General features: G+C 31.2%; 2 protein-coding genes across 2 annotated transcripts in view; both read right to left on the bottom strand.

Annotated features, from left to right (window-relative positions):
• Positions 1-6,829: 6,829 nt before the first annotated feature.
• On the bottom strand, positions 6,830-7,048 carry LOC119612583 (ETV5-related protein Ets96B-like; the record flags this gene model as incomplete). Its single annotated transcript, XM_037968392.1, has 1 exon — positions 6,830-7,048. A coding segment is annotated over one exon (219 nt), but the record flags the coding sequence as incomplete, so codon positions are not given.
• Position 7,049: 1 nt separating this feature from the next.
• LOC119612582 (protein anachronism) overlaps positions 7,050-20,937 on the bottom strand; it is a 41,037-nt gene continuing 27,149 nt past the window's right edge. The window contains 4 exon segments of the mRNA XM_037968391.1: positions 7,050-7,207; positions 7,210-7,307; positions 19,691-19,742; positions 19,745-19,762. Of these exon segments, the coding sequence (XP_037824319.1) occupies positions 7,050-7,207; positions 7,210-7,307; positions 19,691-19,742; positions 19,745-19,762 (326 nt within the window).

The raw sequence follows: 20,937 nt of genomic DNA, 5'->3' as shown, positions 1-20,937 counted from the left end.
ATTTTACATTGCACAGTGGGGTGATTTCGGATAAAATAAAGAAATGAGTTGATCGATGATCGTCGCTTGATTTAAATCAACATTTTATGAGGATCGTTTTAAATTTATCTCAAGTCTATAGCGATTATTCATCCGAAATATTCTCTAAATCTTGTGATATTATCCACATTGTGTTACAATTCGATAAAATTACTCTTCCAAATCTGGGGCATTTAAAAGTTAAATAAAATAGGTCTATATATTCATATCTGATAATTTTCTAATCATTTATTACGTTTGGTGGGCGTGTTTGTGTTTTTCTTCATAGAGATTATCTAAAAATCTCTAACAACACATGATTTTTATTTTGAAGCAGGATTCTTATCTAATTTTCTAGGGTAATTTACTTTTAACTGGTATATAATATAATCTAGAAATTTTGAAAATATTTATGATCAAAGTTTAATACTTAAAGTGTTAAATGAATGAAATCGCAATTTACTTAAAGGAAATTACTATAAAAAAATTAATAAACGTTTGTAGGTAAATCTTATCTATATAAATAGTAGTAGTTAATGATTAGTATATTTATAAAATTTTATTAAGTATATTATAAATTATTGGCATATTAAAGATTAAAAAAAAATTGGGAATTTTTTTGTGTCTACAAAATATTTAGCACGTTTTATATTAAAAATGATTTGTCCAAGTGTGTATCCATGTATGTAAACCTTGTGCACAGGATAATTTTGGCACATACTCTTCTTTTTTAAATGGTAAAAATCGGCCCATTCTTTCGCTTAGCCCTCATCACAACTATCTATGTTAAATGTTCTTGTAACTTTCCAAAAATCTACAAAACTAAATTTTATATAAGTCTAAATGATACTGCCAATTTTCGTAATTATCGGGATTCATTTGACCCTAGCCTCCATACAAAGTCCCCTTCAAATTACTTGAAGCTCAAAATTCACTTATAAACACTAATATCACGATGAAATTCTGAATAAATGACTTCAATGTGGACGTAAATTTCTCTACCAAAATTTATAACGATAGGCCCACATAAACCCCTTGCCTCTATATAACACTTCTTTTAGAAAATCTCTTTTTATAGCCTTCACCTTCGTGAGAAGGGTATATAAGTTTGTCATTCCGTTTGTAATTTCTATAATATAATTTTCCGACCCTATAAAGTATAATATTCTGGATCCTTATAGATAGCGGAGTCGATTTAGCCATGTCCGTCTGTCTGTCTGTCTGTCTGTGTGTATGTTGAAATCAGTTTTCAGAAGACCCCAGATATCTGCGAGATCCGAATTTTCAATAATTCTATCGGAAATACGGTTGAATAGAACGCTATTTAAAATCAGCCCAATCGGCCCATAAATAACGAAGATATGAGTAAAAATCCGAGACCTCCTCTGAAAATTTCATCAAAAATTTACTTTTTTCGTGCATGCTTATACAAAACAATAATCAAACAAAAACAAAACACAGTATCAAACGGTAAATTTTTTTTGTTATTTGTTATTGTAATTCTTGTTTATAAACACAAAGCAAAGAATGAACATCACCCCACTAAACAATTTTTGCCGAATTCGTAACGAATTCGTACCGACAGTCTGCACAAGTTCCCGATTTCGTATCCGAATTCCGTCAGAATTCGTTACGAAAATCGTATGAAAGGTTGCTCGGAATTCGGAACTCTTTGTCTGAGGAAATTCGGAATAATGTGCAGAGTTGTCGGTCAGAATTCGGTACGAAATCTGATGTAAATTCCTGGGGAAATTCTGAAGGAATTTTCGACAAATCTGATTGAAGTCTGGTACCATGTCTGACATTCTTTCGACATTTCGTACGAAAGTCTGATCAAATATAAGAAAGTCTGATAGATGTCATATAAATGTCTGATAAAATGTCCGACATTTCGTTCAAAAGTCTGATCAAGTATAAGAATGTCTGATAGATGTCGGATAAATGTCTGATAAAATGTCCGACAGTTCGTACAAAAGTCTGATCAAGTATAAGAAAATGGCCTGACTATTCTGATCAACGTCTGATGAAAACTATTTTCATATATACAATTTATTATGGTTTAAGTTTATTAATTTTAATAATAATTTATAAGCTTCCATTATTCATGACTTCTTAAGGGTACATAAATAAATAATAGAAATTTATAGATTATTTTTAAAATTAATAAAATTAAACCATACTACTTACGTATTATATACGAAAATAGAGTTCATTATATACATCTATTTAAAATTATAAAATTAAACCATAAAAAATGATGTAATTTGTTTGCTAATTTTTGTGTATTAACAAAGTTTAAAGAAATTTAAACAATAATCATCACATATGCAGATGTTGTTTACTTGATTTCCAAAAACTAACTGAGAAAATAAAAGAAAATAAAAATTAAATTCCCTTTTAAAGTACAGTTGACGAATTTCAAAATATAAACAGGTTTGTGCATGATTTTTATAAAAAAAAAACAAAATTTCCTTCAGATAATGTGCAGAGTTGTCGCAAAATTTTCTTACAAAAGTACTGAAAATGGGAACAAAATGACCGAGCAAAAAATATCAGAAAATGTGCAGACTATTCTGTTAAATATCTAAAGGAACGTTACAAAAACAATTCTCTTCAGATTATGTGCAGATTTATCGGATATAATTCTTAATCCATTTTATATTTTACTTCAGAAAATGTATAGACTATTCTCCTTTATGTCTAAAAAATAATATAGGAAAAAAAATCAAATTGTCCTCCGCCAATGTGCAGATTAGTCTCATAATTGTCGTAACACTGAAATTCCCTTTCGACAATGTGCAGACAAGTCTGATATTAATCGTTTAATACTTCAGAAAATGTGCAGAAAAGTCTAACAAACAGTTTGCCGATTATTCTGTAAAATGTCTAAAGGAAATTTAGAAATTCGTTAAAAATTCTGATAAAGTATAAGAATTATTTCAGAAAATTTCTGACATCAGACATGTCTGAAAAAATTGTTTACTGGGACGTTACGTTGTTATTGGCTAGAAACATGAAATTAAATATGTAGAGCCTGGATTAGGCAAGAACACATTAAAGGCACTTATTGGTACTTTTTCGTTCTCCAAAGGGTACTTTTTGAATTTTCTATAATATTGTACCTAGAAACATGAAATTTAGCATGTAGGGCCTTGACTAGGTAAGAACCTATTAAAGGGGACTTTTGGTACTTGTTCGTTCTACAAAAGGTACTTTTTGAATTTTCTATAATATTGAACCTAGAAACATGAAATTAAGTATGTAGAGCCCGGATTAGGCCAGAACACATAAAAGGGGCCTTTTTGGTACCTTTCGTTCTACAAAAGGTACTTTTTGAATTTTCTATAATATTGAACCTAGAAACATGAAATTTAGCATGTAGGGCCTGGACTAGGTAAGAACCTATAAAAGGGGACTTTTTGGTACTTTTTCGTTCTACAAAAGGTACTTTTTTAATTTTCTATAATATGAACCTAGAAACATGAAATTAAGTATGTTGAGCCCGAATTAGGTCATATCAAATAAAAGGGGACTTTTGGTACTTTTTCGTTCTACAAAAGGTACTTTTTGAATTTTCTATAATATTGAACCTAGAAACATGAAATTTAGCATGTAGAGCCTTGACTAGGTAAGAACCTATAAAAGGGGACTTTTTGGTATTTTTTCGTTTTACAAAACATACTTTTTGAAATTTCTATAATATTGAACCTAGAAATATGAAATTAAACATAAAGAGCCCGGATTAAGTTAGAACGTATAAAATGAGATACAATTGGTATTTTTGATTTTTTGTAATAAAATTCGTACTGACTGTTTTTTAACGCATCATGGTGAAGATGCGGCACAGCCGAATATAGTACTTACTTGTTTTGTCAACAAATTTAAAATATTTCTGAATTAAGGTAAAAATCAAAATTAATGCTTTATTTTGAACAAATGATCTATAATATTAACATAATCACTACTGTAGGGTATCATATGGTCGGCCATGTTCGACTATACGTTCTTACATGGTTTAAAACTGACACTATTCTGTTACCAAGATCGTATAAAAGATGTCACGTCCATTATTGATAGTTTGTCCATTTGTTCTGCGAATGTTCAGATGGATGTAAGTTAGTAGTTAGTAGTTAGTTAGGTAGTTAATTGGTTAGTTAGTTAGGTAGCTAGTTAGTTAGTTAGTTAGTTAGTTAGTAGTTATTAGTTAGTTAGTTAGTTAGTTAGTTAGTTAGTTAGTAGTTAGTAGTAGTTAGTTAGTTAGTAGTAGTTAGTTAGTTAGTTAGTTAGTTAGTTAGTTAGTTAGTAGTTAGTTAGTTAGTTAGTTAGTTAGTAGTTGTTAGTTAGTTAGTTTGTTAGTTAGTAGTAGTTAGTTAGTTAGTTAGTTAGTTAGTAGTTAGTTAGTTAGTTAGTTAGTTAGTTAGTTAGTTAGTAGTTAGTTAGTTAGTTAGTTAGTTAGTAGTAGTAGTTAGTAGTTAGTTAGTTAGTTAGTTAGTTAGTTAGTAGTTAGTTAGTAGTTAGTTAGTTAGTTAGTTAGTTAGTTAGTAGTTAGTTAGTTAGTTAGTAGTTAGTTAGTTAGTTAGTTAGTTAGTTAGTTAGTTAGTTAGTTTGTTAGTTAGTTAGTTAGTTTGTGTAGTTAGTTAGTTAGTAGTTAGTTAGTTAGTTAGTAGTTAGTTAGTTAGTTAGTTAGTTAGTTAGTTAGTTAGTTAGTTAGTTAGTTAGGAGTTAGTTAGTTAGTTAGTTAGTAGTTAGTTAGTTAGTTAGTAGTTAGTTAGTTAGTTAGTAGTAGTTAGTAGTTAGTTAGGTTAGTAGTTAGTAGTTAGTTAGTTAGTTAGTTAGTTAGTTAGTTAGTAGTTAGTAGTTAGTTAGTTAGTTAGTTAGTTAGTTAGTTAGTTAGTTAGTAGTTAGTTAGTTAGTTAGTTAGTAGTTAGTTAGTTAGTTAGTTAGTTAGTTAGTAGTTAGTTAGTTAGTTAGTAGTTAGTTAGTTAGTTAGTTAGTAGTTAGTTAGTTAGTTAGTAGTTAGTTAGTTAGTTAGTTAGTTGTTAGTTAGTTAGTTAGTTAGTTAGTTAGTTAGTTAGTTAGTAGTTAGTAGTTAGTTAGTTAGTAGTTAGTTAGTTAGTTAGTTAGTAGTTAGTTAGTTAGTTAGTTAGTTAGTTAGTAGTTAGTTAGTTAGTAGTTAGTAGTTAGTAGTTAGTTAGTTAGTTAGTTAGTTAGTAGTTAGTTAGTTAGTTAGTTAGTTAGTTAGTAGTTAGTTAGTTAGTAGTTAGTTAGGTAGTTAGTTAGTTAGTTAGTTAGTAGTTAGTAGTTAGTTAGTAGTTAGTTAGTTAGTTAGTTAGTTAGTAGTTAGTTAGTTAGTTAGTTAGTTAGTTAGTAGTAGTTAGTTAGTTAGATAGATAAATAGTTAGCTAGTTATCGCACTCTATGGGACAACAAGTCCTCCCAAGTCCTCATGTTTCCTATGATGGCAAATACTTGTATAAAAATTCTATATTGCTACTTCGCTTCTTTCCCCAAACCTAGATTATGTAACCAATCGATTAATTTTCGTATGAAATAAAAATCTTCTGTTTTAGCATGTTCTCTTATTTTATGAGTTTATGAATTTTATATTTTTATAAAAGTTTTACGCTTACAAAACTAAAACTTATACAATAATTAAGTAAATTATAAGCTGGGCTTTTGTAATTTAACTTAAAGAATACATTTTAGAAAAATATAAAATAAAATTAACACAATCTTTTCAAATTATTAAAAAAATATTGATAAATTAAATTATATATACAACATATAAAAAAATTAATTTGCTTAAAATTAAATGAGGAAAAATATAAAAATATAAAACTAAAACTTAAAGGATTTCATTTCCAATGTTTAGTTTAGATTATTTTCAATTGGAAATCATAATACTACATTATTTATTACTGGCGTATATTTTAAGGTTATGTTTTAAATTAATTATTATTAATTAATTTTAATTGTAATAAAATAATTATATTTAGAATCAACCACATATAAAATACACAAAAAAATTATAAACAATCACAGGAATGCAGCAAGGTGTTTTTAATTTTTTTTTCTTAAATTTGTAATAATTTTTTTTTAATTTTCAATAACTACACACTAAAAATTGTCAATTTTACTTTTTTATAAATAAGTAAACATTAGTGTTTTTAAAAATAAATTAATTTATAGCCTATGAGGGACAGAGAGGAAGGATGTGAGTGCATAAGATAGAGGAGAGAGGTTTTTTGTTAAATTGCTAAATTTTTAAATTTTTATATCGGCTTTGAGTCGAACTTCTTTAAGCACGATATTTAAGTAACCAGCCTTATATTTTTTTAATTAAACTTAAATAAAATTTAAATACTAATGATAAGGGCGATAGTGTTGTCTACACCATTTACATATGAATAATTGTAAAACCTTGATGCATACAATATCGATCGAAGTTACATTGTTTGACATTTCCGTCGATTTCGATAGATATCAATTTTGACGCGTGCATACAAGTCAAACTTGTAAAAACCTAAATCAGTTTAAGAGCGTGAAATGGGATGATCTTCTTATGGAATGAAAAATACAATATTTTAAATGTGTATGAGTGTGTTCTGTGTGCTTTTCTAATCTAAAGTGACTAAATTTATCTTACTGAGATATGTTGTGTCTGGAATAATTTCTATTTTCATATAAAATTGAAATAGATTTATTTTTAAATATTAAATGTTGCAGCTCTTTGTTGTTGCTGTTGATGCAACAGATGCAGTTGTCTTTGCTCCTGTTGCAATTTATGAGAATATGTTGCAAAAGTTTAGCATCATTCTGTGCTGTTCATAGTAGTTTCAGGGGTTGATGTCTCGTTATCTTCATCACTGTCAATATTAAATCTGACATGATGATGACGACGATGATGATGATGTCTATGGTGTTTGTGTTTGTGTTGAGCTTCTGCAATTTCTTTCTCTTCTTTTGCTTGTTGTTTTTGCTGTTCCTGTTCTTCCATTTGTTCTCTAATCTGTTGTAATTTCAAGTGTCTCTTATGTTGAAAGTGCCCGGTGTAGTTGTTGCTGCATTTCCTTTTCCTCATTTATTGAGGCCGTATTATCGTTGGGATCCAAGTGATTGTCGGCGGTTGGTGCTAAATATGTGGTCGATTCGGTATCGTGTAATTCATGGGTCATATTAAAGATTGACGTCTAAGATTAGCATACATTCCTTCTTCGTCCTTATTGTGTTTCTGATTGATGGGCGCAAATGAGGCGTATCCAATCATTTTGACGTCTAATCTTGGGTACCTGCCAAAAGCAATTAAGATTTTTATTAATTATTTAGTTTTAAAAAGTAAATTTAAGTGATGTATTCAATTTTAAAATACCATACATCAATATTAATTAATTTCGGAAGCAGAACAGATCTATAAATTTAGAACATGTATTGTTTATAGTATTGTTTACTATCTAGTGTATGGTCAAAACTATATAGACTATACTAGTATGTAGACCAGACTATAGACTACACTGTAGACTAGACTGTAGCCTAGACTGTAGACTAGACTGTAGTAGTGCTGTAATATTCTACTACTTTTGATTACTCAATACTACTCAATACTTTTCGTTGGGTACTCAATACTACTCGATACTTTTAACGGTTTTATTTTATATCAAAAACGAGGAATTTTTCCTTTTTTAAGTAAAGTAGACCAGACATCACACCTCTTTTGAGACATTTTATTTTTTAGATAGCGTCGATAAATATTTGTAACTTTTAACTATTATTGCAGTGTTTAAATTATTTTTACATTGATTTGATATTGCTAAGAGTTGCATTTCTAATAATGATATGGTCTATATTAGATTTTAGAGCTGTATTTTTCACATCATAGCCGTTAAATTTAAATAAGTTAAATCATATACAAGTCTGAAAGTATTGAGTAACTACTTTTTAGTATTGAGTACCCAAAAAATACGGCAAATACTCGATACTCGATACCCACTACTCAATACTTTAACAGCACTAGACTGTAGACTAGATTAGATTATAGACTAGACTATGACTACAATATAGATTAGATTATGACTAGGCTATTGACTAGATAATAGACTATGTTATAACTAGGCTATTGCCTAGATAATAGACCAGACTATAGACTATACACTAAACTATAGACTAGATTATAGATTAGTAGTAGTTTAGTCTAGTTATAGACTACAACTAGATTATGGACTAATAGTAGTTCAGTTCTAGTTCAGTTCTAGTTCCGTTCTAGTTCAGTTCTAGTTCAGTTCTAGTTCAGTTCTAGTTCAGTTCTAGTTCAGTTCTAGTTCAGTTCTAGTTCAGTTCTAGTTCAGTTAGTTCAGTTCTAGTTCAGTTCTAGTTCAGTTCTAGCTCAGTTCTAGTTCAGTTTAGTTCAGTTCTAGTTCAGTTCTAGTTCAGTTCTAGTTCAGTTCTAGTTCAGTTCTAGTTCAGTTCTAGTTCAGTTCTAGTTCAGTTCTAGTTCAGTTCTAGTTCAGTTCTAGTTCAGTTCTAGTTCAGTTCTAGTTCAGTTCTAGTTCAGTTCTAGTTCAGTTCTAGTTCAGTTCTAGTTCAGTTCTAGTTCAGTTCTAGTTCAGTTCTAGTTCAGTTCTAGTTCAGTTCTAGTTCAGCAGTTCTAGTTCAGTTCTAGTTCAGTTCTAGTTCAGTTCTAGTTCAGTTCTAGTTCAGTTTAGTTCAGTTCTAGTTCAGTTCTAGTTCAGTTCTAGTTCAGTTCTAGTCAGCTCTAGTTCAGCTCTAGTTCAGCTCTAGTTCAGCTCTAGTTCAGTTCTAGTCAGTTTCTAGTTCAGTCTAGTTCAGTTCTAGTTCAGTTCTAGTTCAGTTCTAGTTCAGTTCTAGTTCAGTTCTAGTTCAGTTCTAGTTCAGTTCTAGTTCAGTTCTAGTTCAGTTCTAGTTCAGTTCAGTTCAGTTCTAGTTCAGCTCTAGTTCAGCTCTAGTTCAGCTCTAGTTCAGCTCTAGTTCAGCTCTAGTTCAGTTCTAGTTCAGTTCTAGTTCAGTTCTAGTTCAGTCTAGTTCAGTTCTAGTTCAGTTCTAGTTCAGTTCTAGTTCAGTTCTAGTTCAGTTCTAGTTCAGTTCTAGTTCAGTTCTAGTTCAGTTCTAGTTCAGTTCTAGTTCAGTTCTAGTTCAGTTCTAGTTCAGTTTAGTTCAGTTCTAGTTCAGTTCTAGTTCAGTTCTAGTTCAGTTCTAGTTCAGTTCTAGTTCAGTTCTAGTTCAGTTCTAGTTCAGTTCTAGTTCAGTTCTAGTTCAGTTCTAGTTCAGTTCTAGTTCAGTTCTAGTTCAGTTCTAGTTCAGTTCTAGTTCAGTTCTAGTCAGTTCTAGTTCAGTTCTAGTTCAGTTCTAGTTCAGTTCTAGTTCAGCTCTAGTTCAGCTCTAGTTCAGCTCTAGTTCAGCTCTAGTTCAGCTCTAGTTCAGCTTCTAGTTCAGTTCTAGTTCAGTTCTAGTTCAGTTCTAGTTCAGTTCTAGTTCAGTTCTAGTTCAGTTCTAGTTCAGTTCTAGTTCAGTTCTAGTTCAGTTCTAGTTCAGTTCTAGTTCAGTTCTAGTTCAGTTCTAGTTCAGTTCTAGTTCAGTTCTAGTTCAGTTCTAGTTCAGTTCTAGTTCAGTTCTAGTTCAGTTCTAGTTCAGTTCTAGTTCAGTTCTAGTTCAGTTCTAGTTCAGTTCTAGTTCAGTTCTAGTTCAGTTCTAGTTCAGTTCTAGTTCAGTTCTAGTTCAGTTCTAGTCAGTTCTAGTTCAGTTCTAGTTCAGTTCTAGTTCAGTTTCTAGTTCAGTTCTAGTTCAGTTCTAGTTCAGTTCTAGTTCAGTTCTAGTTCATTCTAGTTCAGTTCTAGTTCAGTTCTAGTTCAGTTCTAGTTCAGTTCTAGTTCAGTTCTAGTTCAGTTCTAGTTCAGTTCTAGTTCAGTTTCTAGTTCAGTTCTAGTTCAGTTCTAGTTCAGTTCTAGTTCAGTTCTAGTTCAGTTCAAGTTCAGTTCTAGTTCAGTTCTAGCTCAGTTCGTTCAGTTCAGTTCAGTCTAGTTCAGTTCTAGTTCAGTTCTAGTTCAGTTCTAGTTCAGTTCTAGTTCAGTTCTAGTTCAGTTCTAGTTCAGTTCTAGTTCAGTTCTAGTTCAGTTCTAGTTCAGTTCTAGTTCAGTTCTAGTTCAGTCAGTTCTAGTTCAGTTCTAGTTCAGTTCTAGTTCAGTTCTAGTTCAGTTCTAGTTCAGTTCTAGTTCAGTTCTAGTTCAGTTCTAGTTCAGTTCTAGTTCAGTTCTAGTTCAGTTCTAGTTCAGTTCTAGTTCAGTTCTAGTTCAGTTCTAGTTCAGTTCTAGTTCAGTTCTAGTTCAGTTCTAGTTCAGCTCTAGTTCAGCTCTAGTTCAGCTCTAGTTCAGTTCTAGTTCAGTTCTAGTTCAGTTCTAGTTCAGTTCTAGTTCAGTTCTAGTTCAGTTCTAGTTCAGTTCTAGTTCAGTTCTAGTTCAGTTCTAGTTCAGTTCTGTTCAGTTCTAGTTCAGTTAGTTCAGTTCTAGTTCGTTCTAGTTCAGTTCTAGTTCAGTTCTAGTTCAGTTCTAGTTCAGTTCTAGTTCAGTTCTAGTTCAGTTCTAGTTCAGTTCAGTTCAGTTCTAGTTCAGTTCTAGTTCAGTTCTAGTTCAGTTCTAGTTCAGTTCTAGTTCAGTTCTAGTTCAGTTCTAGTTCAGTTCTAGTTCAGTTCTAGTTCAGTTCTAGTTCAGTTCTAGTTCAGCTCTAGTTCAGCTCTAGTTCAGCTCTAGTTCAGCTCTAGTTCAGCTCTAGTTCAGTTCTAGTTCAGTTCTAGTTCAGTTCTAGTTCAGTTCTAGTTCAGTTCTAGTTCAGTTCTAGTTCAGTTCTAGTTCAGTTCTAGTTCAGTTCTAGTTCAGTTCTAGTTCAGTTCTAGTTCAGTTCTAGTTCAGTTCTAGTTCAGTTCTAGTTCAGTTCTAGTTCAGTTCTAGTTCAGTTCTAGTTCAGTTCTAGTTCAGTTCTAGTTCAGTTCTAGTTCAGTTCTAGTTCAGTTCTAGTTCAGTTCTAGCTCAGTTCTAGTTCAGTTCTAGTTCAGTTCTAGTTCAGTTCTAGTTCAGTTCTAGTTCAGTTCTAGTTCAGTTCTAGTTCAGTTCTAGTTCAGTTCTAGTTCAGTTCTAGTTCAGTCTAGTTCAGTTCTAGTTCAGTTCTAGTTCAGTTCTAGTTCAGTTCTAGTTCAGTTCTAGTTCAGTTCTAGTTCAGTTCTAGTTCAGTTCTAGTTCAGTTCTAGTTCAGTTCTAGTTCAGTTCTAGTTCAGTTCTAGCTCAGTTCTAGTTCAGTTCTAGTTCAGTTCTAGTTCAGTTCTAGTTCAGTTCTAGTTCAGTTCTAGTTCAGTTCTAGTTCAGTTCTAGTTCAGTTCTAGTTCAGTTCTAGTCAGTTCTAGTTCAGTTCTAGTTCAGTTCTAGTTCAGTTCTAGTTCAGTTCTAGTTCAGTTCTAGTTCAGTTCTAGTTCAGTTCTAGTTCAGTTCTAGTTCAGTTCTAGTTCAGTTCTAGTTCAGTTCTAGTTCAGTTCTAGTTCAGTTCTAGTTCAGTTCTAGTCAGTTCTAGTTCGTTCTAGTTCAGTTCTAGTTCAGTTCTAGTTCAGTTCTAGTTCAGTTCTAGTTCAGTTCTAGTTCAGTTCTAGTTCAGTTCTAGTTCAGTTCTAGTTCAGTTCTAGTTCAGTTCTAGTTCAGCAGTTCTAGTTCAGTTCTAGTTCAGTTTCTAGTTCAGTTCTAGTTCAGTTCTAGTTCAGTTCTAGTTCAGTTCTAGTTCAGTTCTAGCTCAGTTCTAGTTCAGTTCTAGTTCAGTTCTAGTTCAGTTCTAGTTCAGTTCTAGTTCAGTTCTAGTTCAGTTCTAGTTCAGTTCTAGTTCAGTTCTAGTTCAGTTCTAGTTCAGTTCTAGTTCAGTTCTAGTTCAGTTCTAGTTCAGTTCTAGTTCAGTTCTAGTTCAGTTCTAGTTCAGTTCTAGTTCATTCTAGTTCAGTTCTAGTTCAGTTCTAGTTCAGTTCAGTTTTCATTGCGATCGGACGTATTTATCAAAAGCTCCCGTTTAAATCTATTTTACTGTGAAAAGTGTGTGTGAATAAATCAAACAATTTACATATATCTATCTAGAATTAAAAAACATAAATTCTGATACTATAAACCGCAAATATAATAATATATTCGGTGAAATTACATAAAACAAAAACTGAAATTTTAATCACATAAATCTAAGCCTATACAAAATAAATCAAGAAAAAAAAGAATAATAAAAACATCAAAAATGAGCAACGTTTTCTGCAACCAATGCAAAAACAAAATTACTACAACAAACTATGTAAAGTGTTATAATTGTCACTCTAACTACCACTTTTCGACATGCTCTCCACTTGCGGAATCTACGTACTCCACTATGACTAATGAGAAAAAAACGAACTGGAAATGTCACGTTTGTAAACCAAGGAGCAAATCCCCAAACAATCTCTATCAAACATTCGTTTTTGATGAGAATAATCAACAAAAACAATTACGTGTTGATGACAGTTTTGATGAGAGTGATGGAGCGAAAAAATTTAAGGAATCATTGTCTCTTGGATCAGTAAACCACAAACTCAACAATGTTGAAAAAGAACTGCAAGAGATTAAATCTCATATTGAAATGCTAGTGACTAGTATTAACAATTTACACTCTCAAATGAAAAACGAAATACAAGGAGCACTGGCAACAATAACAACTACCATCTCTACTCTAGTAACACAAGTGAACGAATTAACCGAGAGAGACAGAATAAAAGAAAAACAAATCAACAGCTTAGACACTCGTATAAACATAATTGAACAACAGATGATTAACCAAAATATTGAAGTAAAAAATGTTGAAGACACACAAATGACACCTATAGATGTTGTAAAACGAATAGCTTCATCGCTAAACGTCGAAATTAACGACAGTAATATCAACAATGCTTTTCGTTTAAAAAAACAAAACAATAAAATTATTGTCCAATTCTCCTCTCTAAGCAAAAAACTAGAGCTTATGAGCAAAATTCGAAGACATAGAGTAGATGCAGAAATTATCAACAGCGGTGGAAGTAATAATAGTGGTGGTAAATACATCTACATTAATGATGAGTTAACACCCTATTATCGTAGATTGTTATGGATAACAAAAACCAAAGCTCGCGAAACACACTGGAAATATGTATGGGTCCGAAATGGTAAGATTTTTGCCCGTAGATCCGAAAACTGTCCTTCCATAATAATCAACAACGCCACTGATATCGAAGCAATAACGCCCACAGTTGATATTTAAATTTGTAAAAAGAAAATTTCTAAAAATAAATAAATAAAAATCTTTTTAAATTACTTAAAAACTGCATAAAACAGACTATTTTCAAAATAAAATGAATAAAAATCAAAAACATAAAATATCCTCTTTTAGTGAAATCGAAAAGGAATACTTAAGTTATCCCGTGTCACTTGTTTACATGAATAATCCGTTCATTACGACTAAACTTTAACTCTTTTATCGTCAGTGTAAATAATATATAAACAAAGTAAAAATCATCGTTTAGTTGAAACAAACATTAGCAATAGCGAAATAACTTTTATAATATACCTGGGTTTAACTCAATTTTTTTTAAACAGGGAAGGGAAAGGAGGAGGCGTAGCTGTATACATCAACGAGAGTATTAATTATACACAAATCTCAGTAAACGCAAACTCTTTTGAACTTCTACAAATTGACTTACAACTACAAAACAAAAACATTCCCTACTGTCGGTTTATCGCCCCCCCTGACCATAAAGCAGCGGAATTTATAAATGAAATGGAAACAATAATCACAAAATAACAGCAAACAAGAAATAATAATTGTAGGAGATATGAATATTGATATAACCAAAACAAAACAAAACGACAACAACATATCTCGATATGCTAAGCTCAAATGGTATGCAATGCATGATAAATGAGAGTACACGTGAAGATTTCAAACAAAAACACAAGTACCTGCATTGACCATTTATTTATTAAAAGCAACAAAAACACACAAGCAACCGCAGCAATAGTAACAACAACAATATCAGATCACTATTCTCTTTTCAGTTGTTTAAATAAACAAGAAAACAATCAGGGTATGGATAAGCTTATAGATCAGGGTTCGCAACTAAACAATGTTATGGTAAATAAAAAAATAAAAGAAGTCAACTGGAATGAATTAATAGTTAAATATGAAAACGCAAATGACATTTATATAAAATACATGAAAAAATTTTCGGAATTTATAATAGCTCATAATAAAAATAAAACAATATATAAAAAAAGATCATCCAATCCGTGGATTAACGAAAATTTGATTAAACATTGTGAAATGCGGGATAAAACTTTATAAAAATGGAAAAGCAATAAAAATAGTAAAAACTGAAATAGAATATAAAAAATTTAGAAATCAATTAAATAAACAAATAATGTATGCTAAAAATAATTATTATCGTCAACAATTTATTGAAATAGAAGTGATATGCGCGTAACATGGCAAATTGTAAATAAAATTATCGGCAAAAAAACAACAAGTATTGATGATACCATATTAAAAAATTTTAACAAGGAAATCAGTTCACAACACTGCAAATCGCTTCGCACAACCAATTTGATGAAAATGTTAACAAATTGGTGCACAATTGTAATATAAAAACACTGAATATTATAACAAATACTCAACAAAATTCAATTTATCTCTCACAAACCACGGAAAATGAAATATACAACATATTAAAAACGTTATGTGTAAATAAAGGAGCTGGAATAGATCAAATTCGACCCAAAGATCTAAAAAATAATGCCTTCTTTATTTACATTACCTTTAACTAAGCTAATAAACTCTAGTATAGAAAATGCCATTGTACCAGACTTACTAAAAACTTCAATAATCAGACCAATTTCATAAAAGTGGCTGTAAATCTGTATGTAACAATTATAGGCCGATTGCCATTCTTCCCAATAATTGAAAAAATACTGGAGGAAATCATTGTAAGAAGAATAACACAATTCTTAAATAGATATAATATTATAAACAATAACCAATATGGTTTCCAAAAAGAAAAAAGTATCAACAAATTACTAGGAAATTTTGCAAATTATCTTAACACATGTCTAAGCAATAACCAACATTGTTTAGTATTGTTCATTGATTTCAGCAAAGCGTTTGACACGCTATCGCACGAAAAGCTAATAGAAATAATGGAAAAAAATGGAATTAGAGGAAATACACTCAATTGGTTTAAAAATTATCTTAGCTTGAGATCATTATCGTGTTAAAATTAATAACACATTAAGCGATGAAACGCATACAAAATATGGAGTACCTCAGGGGTCAAAATTAGGACCAATTTTGTATATTATATATGCAAATGAAATGCTCAAAGCTATAGAAACCAAAACATTTGCCTACGCAGATGACACTGCAATCGTTGTTGCAAATAACAACTTAAAAGAGGCCACAGAAAAAATGCAAAAACAATTAAATATTGCAACAAAATGGTGCCACGACAATGGCCTAATCATAAATGCTGCGAAGACGAAACTTATGCATATAAAGCCCCGCCATCTCATTGAATCTTCTATAGAATTAAAATTCCACCACAATAACTGCCTCCATCAAAAAACAATAAACCCAAATAATACTAATGAAGAATGTACGACAAATATAGAAGTAGTGCAGACATACAAATATTTAGGTGTCTATGTCGATAATAATTTCAAATGGAAGACACACGTTGAAAATGTACGCAAAAAACTTCGTAAATCTGCCTATACCCTGTACACCTAAGTAACTGTGCAACGTATAGTGTACTTAGACAAGCATATTTTTCTCTTGCAGAGTCATATTTAAGACATGGTATTACTGCATGGGGTAGTGCCACATACTGCAAAACTCTACAAAAAACCCAAAACCAGATACTTAAAACACTCTGGAAGAATTATCAATACTCCACAAACACACACACAACCACAAACACGTCACTTAGCTTTAACTATTCATTATCCCAAAATATAACAAACGTATCAACAAACAATAACATATACACAACCAGATCAACAAACAGCTCATTTACTAATAGAAACAACACATTTCACATTGTAAACAGCAACCTACTTACCCACAATACATTGTTACAAATTTCAACAAACAGAAACCCAACACTTCATAACAACACATTACCAAACAACAATCATCTAACAAACACACACAATACTATACAACTACAACGAAAACCCTACAAGAAACTATCAATATAACAATCACCCAACAAACAACAACACAACAATATATAACTCCATAGAAAATTCTACAAACTACAATCAGTATACCAATTACCCAACCACCAACAACACAACAATGTACAACTCTCGCGAAAATCCTACAGGCAATAATCAATATACCAATCACCCAACAAACAATACACAACAACATACAACTCCAACGAAACCTCTACAGGAAATTATCAATACACCATTCACCCAACAAACAACTCAACAATATACAACTTTAACGAAAATCCTACAAGCAACAATCAAAATACCTATCACCCAACAAACGACAACACAACAATATACAACTCCAACGAAAACCCTACAAGAAACTATCAATATACCAACCACCCAACAAACAACAACACAATAATATACAACTCTTATGAAAATCCTACAAGCAACAATCAATATACTAATAACCCAACAAACAACAACACAACAATATACAACCTCAACAAAAACTCTACAAACAACGACCAATATACCAATCACAATAACACAACAATACACAACTCAAACGAATGTCATACAAGCAGCAATCAATATACCAATCACCCAACAAATAACAACACAACAACATACAACCCCAATGATAGTTTAACAAACAGCAGTCAATATACCAATCACCCAACAAACTACAATACAGCTGTATACAACTCCAACACCTGTGATCTAGCCACGAAATTAAATATACTTAACGTACATAGTTTATACTGTACAACCCTGGCGAACGACTTCTTTAACGATCACCGATTTCTACAAGAAATAGACCACAGATATAACACGAGAAGACGAGCGCAAGGAAGATATAAAGTGAAACGCTTCTTTAATGAGTATGGAAGAAACACCCTAGGAGTCACTTTACCAAATATTCTGAACAAAATCCCAATTGGAACTATAAATACAAGAAACAAATTTCAAAGAAAGAAACTTATAAAGGCCTTTTTTATCAGATCGCAATGAAATAAATAAAATAATGTTAATCTTAAACTTAAATTGTTTATATATATGTTTCCTGCTGTCAAGCCATATGGCTTAGCGGGCTTAGTATTAAGAATATATTGTACCTTTAAATACTTAAATTGAATAAAGTGAATATATATGAAAAAAAAAAAAAAAAAAAAAAAGTTCAGTTCTAGTTCAGTTCTAGTTCAGTTCTAGTTCAGTTCTAGTTCTCAGTTCAGTTCTAGTTCAGTTCTAGTTCAGTTCTAGTTCAGTTCTAGTTCAGTTCTAGTTCAGTTCTAGTTCAGTTCTAGTTCAGTTCTAGTTCAGTTCTAGTTCAGTTCTAGTTCAGTTCTAGTTCAGTTCTAGTTCAGTTCTAGTTCAGTTCTAGTTCAGTTCTAGTTCAGTTCTAGTTCAGTTCTAGTTCAGTTCTAGTTCAGTTCTAGTTCAGTTCTAGTTCAGTTCTAGTTCAGTTCTAGTTCAGTTCTAGTTCAGTTCTAGTTCAGTTCTAGTTTAGTTCAGTTTCTAGTTCAGTTCTAGTTCAGTTCTAGTTCAGTTCTAGTTCAGTTCTAGTTCAGTTCTAGTTCAGTTCTAGTTCAGTTCTAGTAGTTCAGTTCTAGTTCAGTTCTAGTTCAGTTCTAGTTCAGTTCTAGTTCAGTTCTAGTTCAGTTCTAGTTCAGTTCTAGTTCAGTTCTAGTTCAGTTCTAGTTCAGTTCTAGTTCAGTTCTAGTTCAGTTCTAGTTCAGTTCTAGTTCAGTTCTAGTTCAGTTCTAGTTCAGTTCTAGTTCAGTTCTAGTTCAGTTCTAGTTCAGTTCTAGTTCAGTTCTAGTTCAGTTCTAGTTCAGTTCTAGTTCAGTTCTAGTTCAGTTCTAGTTCAGTTCTAGTTCAGTTCTAGTTCAGTTCTAGTTCAGTTCTAGTTCAGTTCTAGTTAGTTCAGTTCTAGTTCAGTTCTAGTTCAGTTCTAGTTCAGTTCTAGTTCAGTTCTAGTTCAGTTCTAGTTCAGTTCTAGTTCAGTTCTAGTTCTAGTTCAGTTTAGTTCAGTTCAGTTCTAGTTCAGTTCTAGTTCAGTTCTAGTTCAGTTCTAGTTCAGTTCTAGTTCAGTTCTAGTTCAGTTCTAGTTCAGTTCTAGTTCAGTTCTAGTTCAGTTCTAGTTCAGTTCTAGTTCAGTTCTAGTTCAGTTCTAGTTCAGTTCTAGTTCAGTTCTAGTTCAGTTCTAGTTCAGTTCTAGTTCAGTTCTAGTTCAGTTCTAGTTCAGTTCTAGTTCAGTTCTAGTTCAGTTCTAGTTCAGTTCTAGTTCAGTTCTAGTTCAGTTCTAGTTCAGTTCTAGTTCAGTTCTAGTTCAGTTCTAGTTCAGTTCTAGTTCAGTTCTAGTTCAGTTCTAGTTCAGTTCTAGTTCAGTTCTAGTTCAGTTCTAGTTCAGTTCTAGTTCAGTTCTAGTTCAGTTCTAGTTCAGTTCTAGTTCAGTTCTAGTTCAGTTCTAGTTCAGTTCTAGTTCAGTTCTAGTTCAGTTCTAGTTCAGTTCTAGTTCAGTTCTAGTTCAGTTCTAGTTCAGTTCTAGTTCAGTTCTAGTTCAGTTCTAGTTCAGTTCTAGTTCAGTTCTAGTTCAGTTCTAGTTCAGTTCTAGTTCAGTTCTAGTTCAGTTCTAGTTCAGTTCTAGTTCAGTTCTAGTTCAGTTCTAGTTCAGTTCTAGTTCAGTTCTAGTTCAGTTCTAGTTCAGTTCTAGTTCAGTTCTAGTTCAGTTCTAGTTCAGTTCTAGTTCAGTTCTAGTTCAGTTCTAGTTCAGTTCTAGTTCAGTTCTAGTTCAGTTCTAGTTCAGTTCTAGTTCAGTTCTAGTTCAGTTCTAGTTCAGTTCTAGTTCAGTTCTAGTTCAGTTCTAGTTCAGTTCTAGTTCAGTTCTAGTTCAGTTCTAGTTCAGTTCTAGTTCAGTTCTAGTTCAGTTCTAGTTAGTTCTAGTTCAGTTCTAGTTCATCTATTCTAGTTCAGTTCTAGTTCAGTTCTAGTTCAGTTCTAGTTCAGTTCTAGTTTAGTTCAGTTCATTTTAGTTCAGTTTTATAGTCAAGACGACAGTCTAGTCTATAGCCAAGACTATTGGCTTAACTATAGTTAGGACTATATGTCGACTGTATAGACTAGATTATATTTAAATTTATAGTCAAGACTATAGACCAGGCTAGAGTCCGGACTATGGACTAGTTAATAGTCTTTTCAGACTTGCCTATAATCAATAGTCATGACCTTCTTTCTCATGTCGGCATTGTGATTTGATTCATTATAAATATTTTTGATAAACATCCCACTGTCTACTGTTATACGAAAAAAATAATTTGTAGAAATCTATTGCCTACTTTAAGGCTGCAAATAAAATTCATACTTAGAGCCGTTTCTACATTTGGGTTTAAATAAACGGAAACACATTGATAATTATTTCAACTTACCTTGGCACTTCGTGCGTTGCAAATGAAGGCATAGACGTGTCCGGTCTGTATAATTCCATGGGATTGCAATATCTGTAAAATAATTTAAAAACAAATTATTAATTAAATGCTATAAAGAATAAAACACAAAGCAAAACAAAATAATATGAAAAGCCTTTTTTAGTTTTCATTTTAACAAGACATTAAAACACAACATTGATTTAAGCGCTTAACAGCCAAAGCTGAGTTTTTTTTTATTTTTAATAGCAAAACAAAAGTATTAATAAAAAACAAAAAACAAATATATAAAATGTAATTTGTAAGCTAAATAAAGACATGCTCTAGAGCTTTAACTTAAAAAAATATAAACATTCGTTAAATAAAATAATTAATTGACAACATTTTTTATTTTAGTAAATTTGACACTGCATTAGTTGATTACTTTGAGAAACTTTATTTCCTGATGATTTCTTACCATTTCGATATTTAACCTTTATGTTAGAGTTAATATACTTAACACTATCAATTGGTCCACTATGGAACCTTAAACCTTTAATATCAAATGTATATAAAATCTAAAAACATTTTTCACATATTTTTCATATTTTTAAATTTCAAAACTGAGATAATCTGTGGGAATTTTTCCCAAAATATGATCTTTTATTAAAACTAAGTTTTTTTTCCGAAATATGAGAGCTTTAAACTAAAACCAGACCTATTAAATAGTAACCAGATACCAAATAGTTTCCCACAAATTAGCAACGTAAAAAACAGTCTACAAATTTATAAAAAAAACCAAAAGTTCAACAATTTTTTTCAGGGACAAGTGAGTAAAATACAAAGTTACAGACAAAATATGAGCAAAAGCAAAAAATAAAAGTCAAAAGAAATTTGAAACTTTCGTTTATGAATTAAAAATGCAACAAATAAAGTCACGTTTTCCAAGAAACTGAATGTTGAAGTTTTAGACAATATTTGTTTACATTTTCAATATAAATTTAAACTGTTATTAAAGTTTTGTAAATAAATACGCATTATCCACTGTCTGCATTAAGAAATGTTTTTGTATAATTTTTGAAATTTCAGCAAAATTTTGTAAATTTTAAAGAATTTTTGAAATATTTGTAGAAAATATGATGTTAAAAGGTGTGTAAAATGTCATCATATAGTTATGATAACACAGATTGCGCAATAAATTGAAATGGAAAAAAACGCAAATTGTATTCAAATTTCAAGTTTGATTGACGACTTAATACGCATTGGTGGTT

The sequence above is a fragment of the Lucilia sericata genome, unplaced genomic scaffold (genome assembly GCF_015586225.1).
Source record: "Lucilia sericata isolate MDLA Ls3-8-SP2 unplaced genomic scaffold, ASM1558622v1 Contig001743F_arrow, whole genome shotgun sequence".
In the NCBI taxonomy this organism is placed as follows: domain Eukaryota; kingdom Metazoa; phylum Arthropoda; class Insecta; order Diptera; family Calliphoridae; genus Lucilia; species Lucilia sericata.
This window is presented reverse-complemented; position numbering and strand designations above follow the sequence as displayed.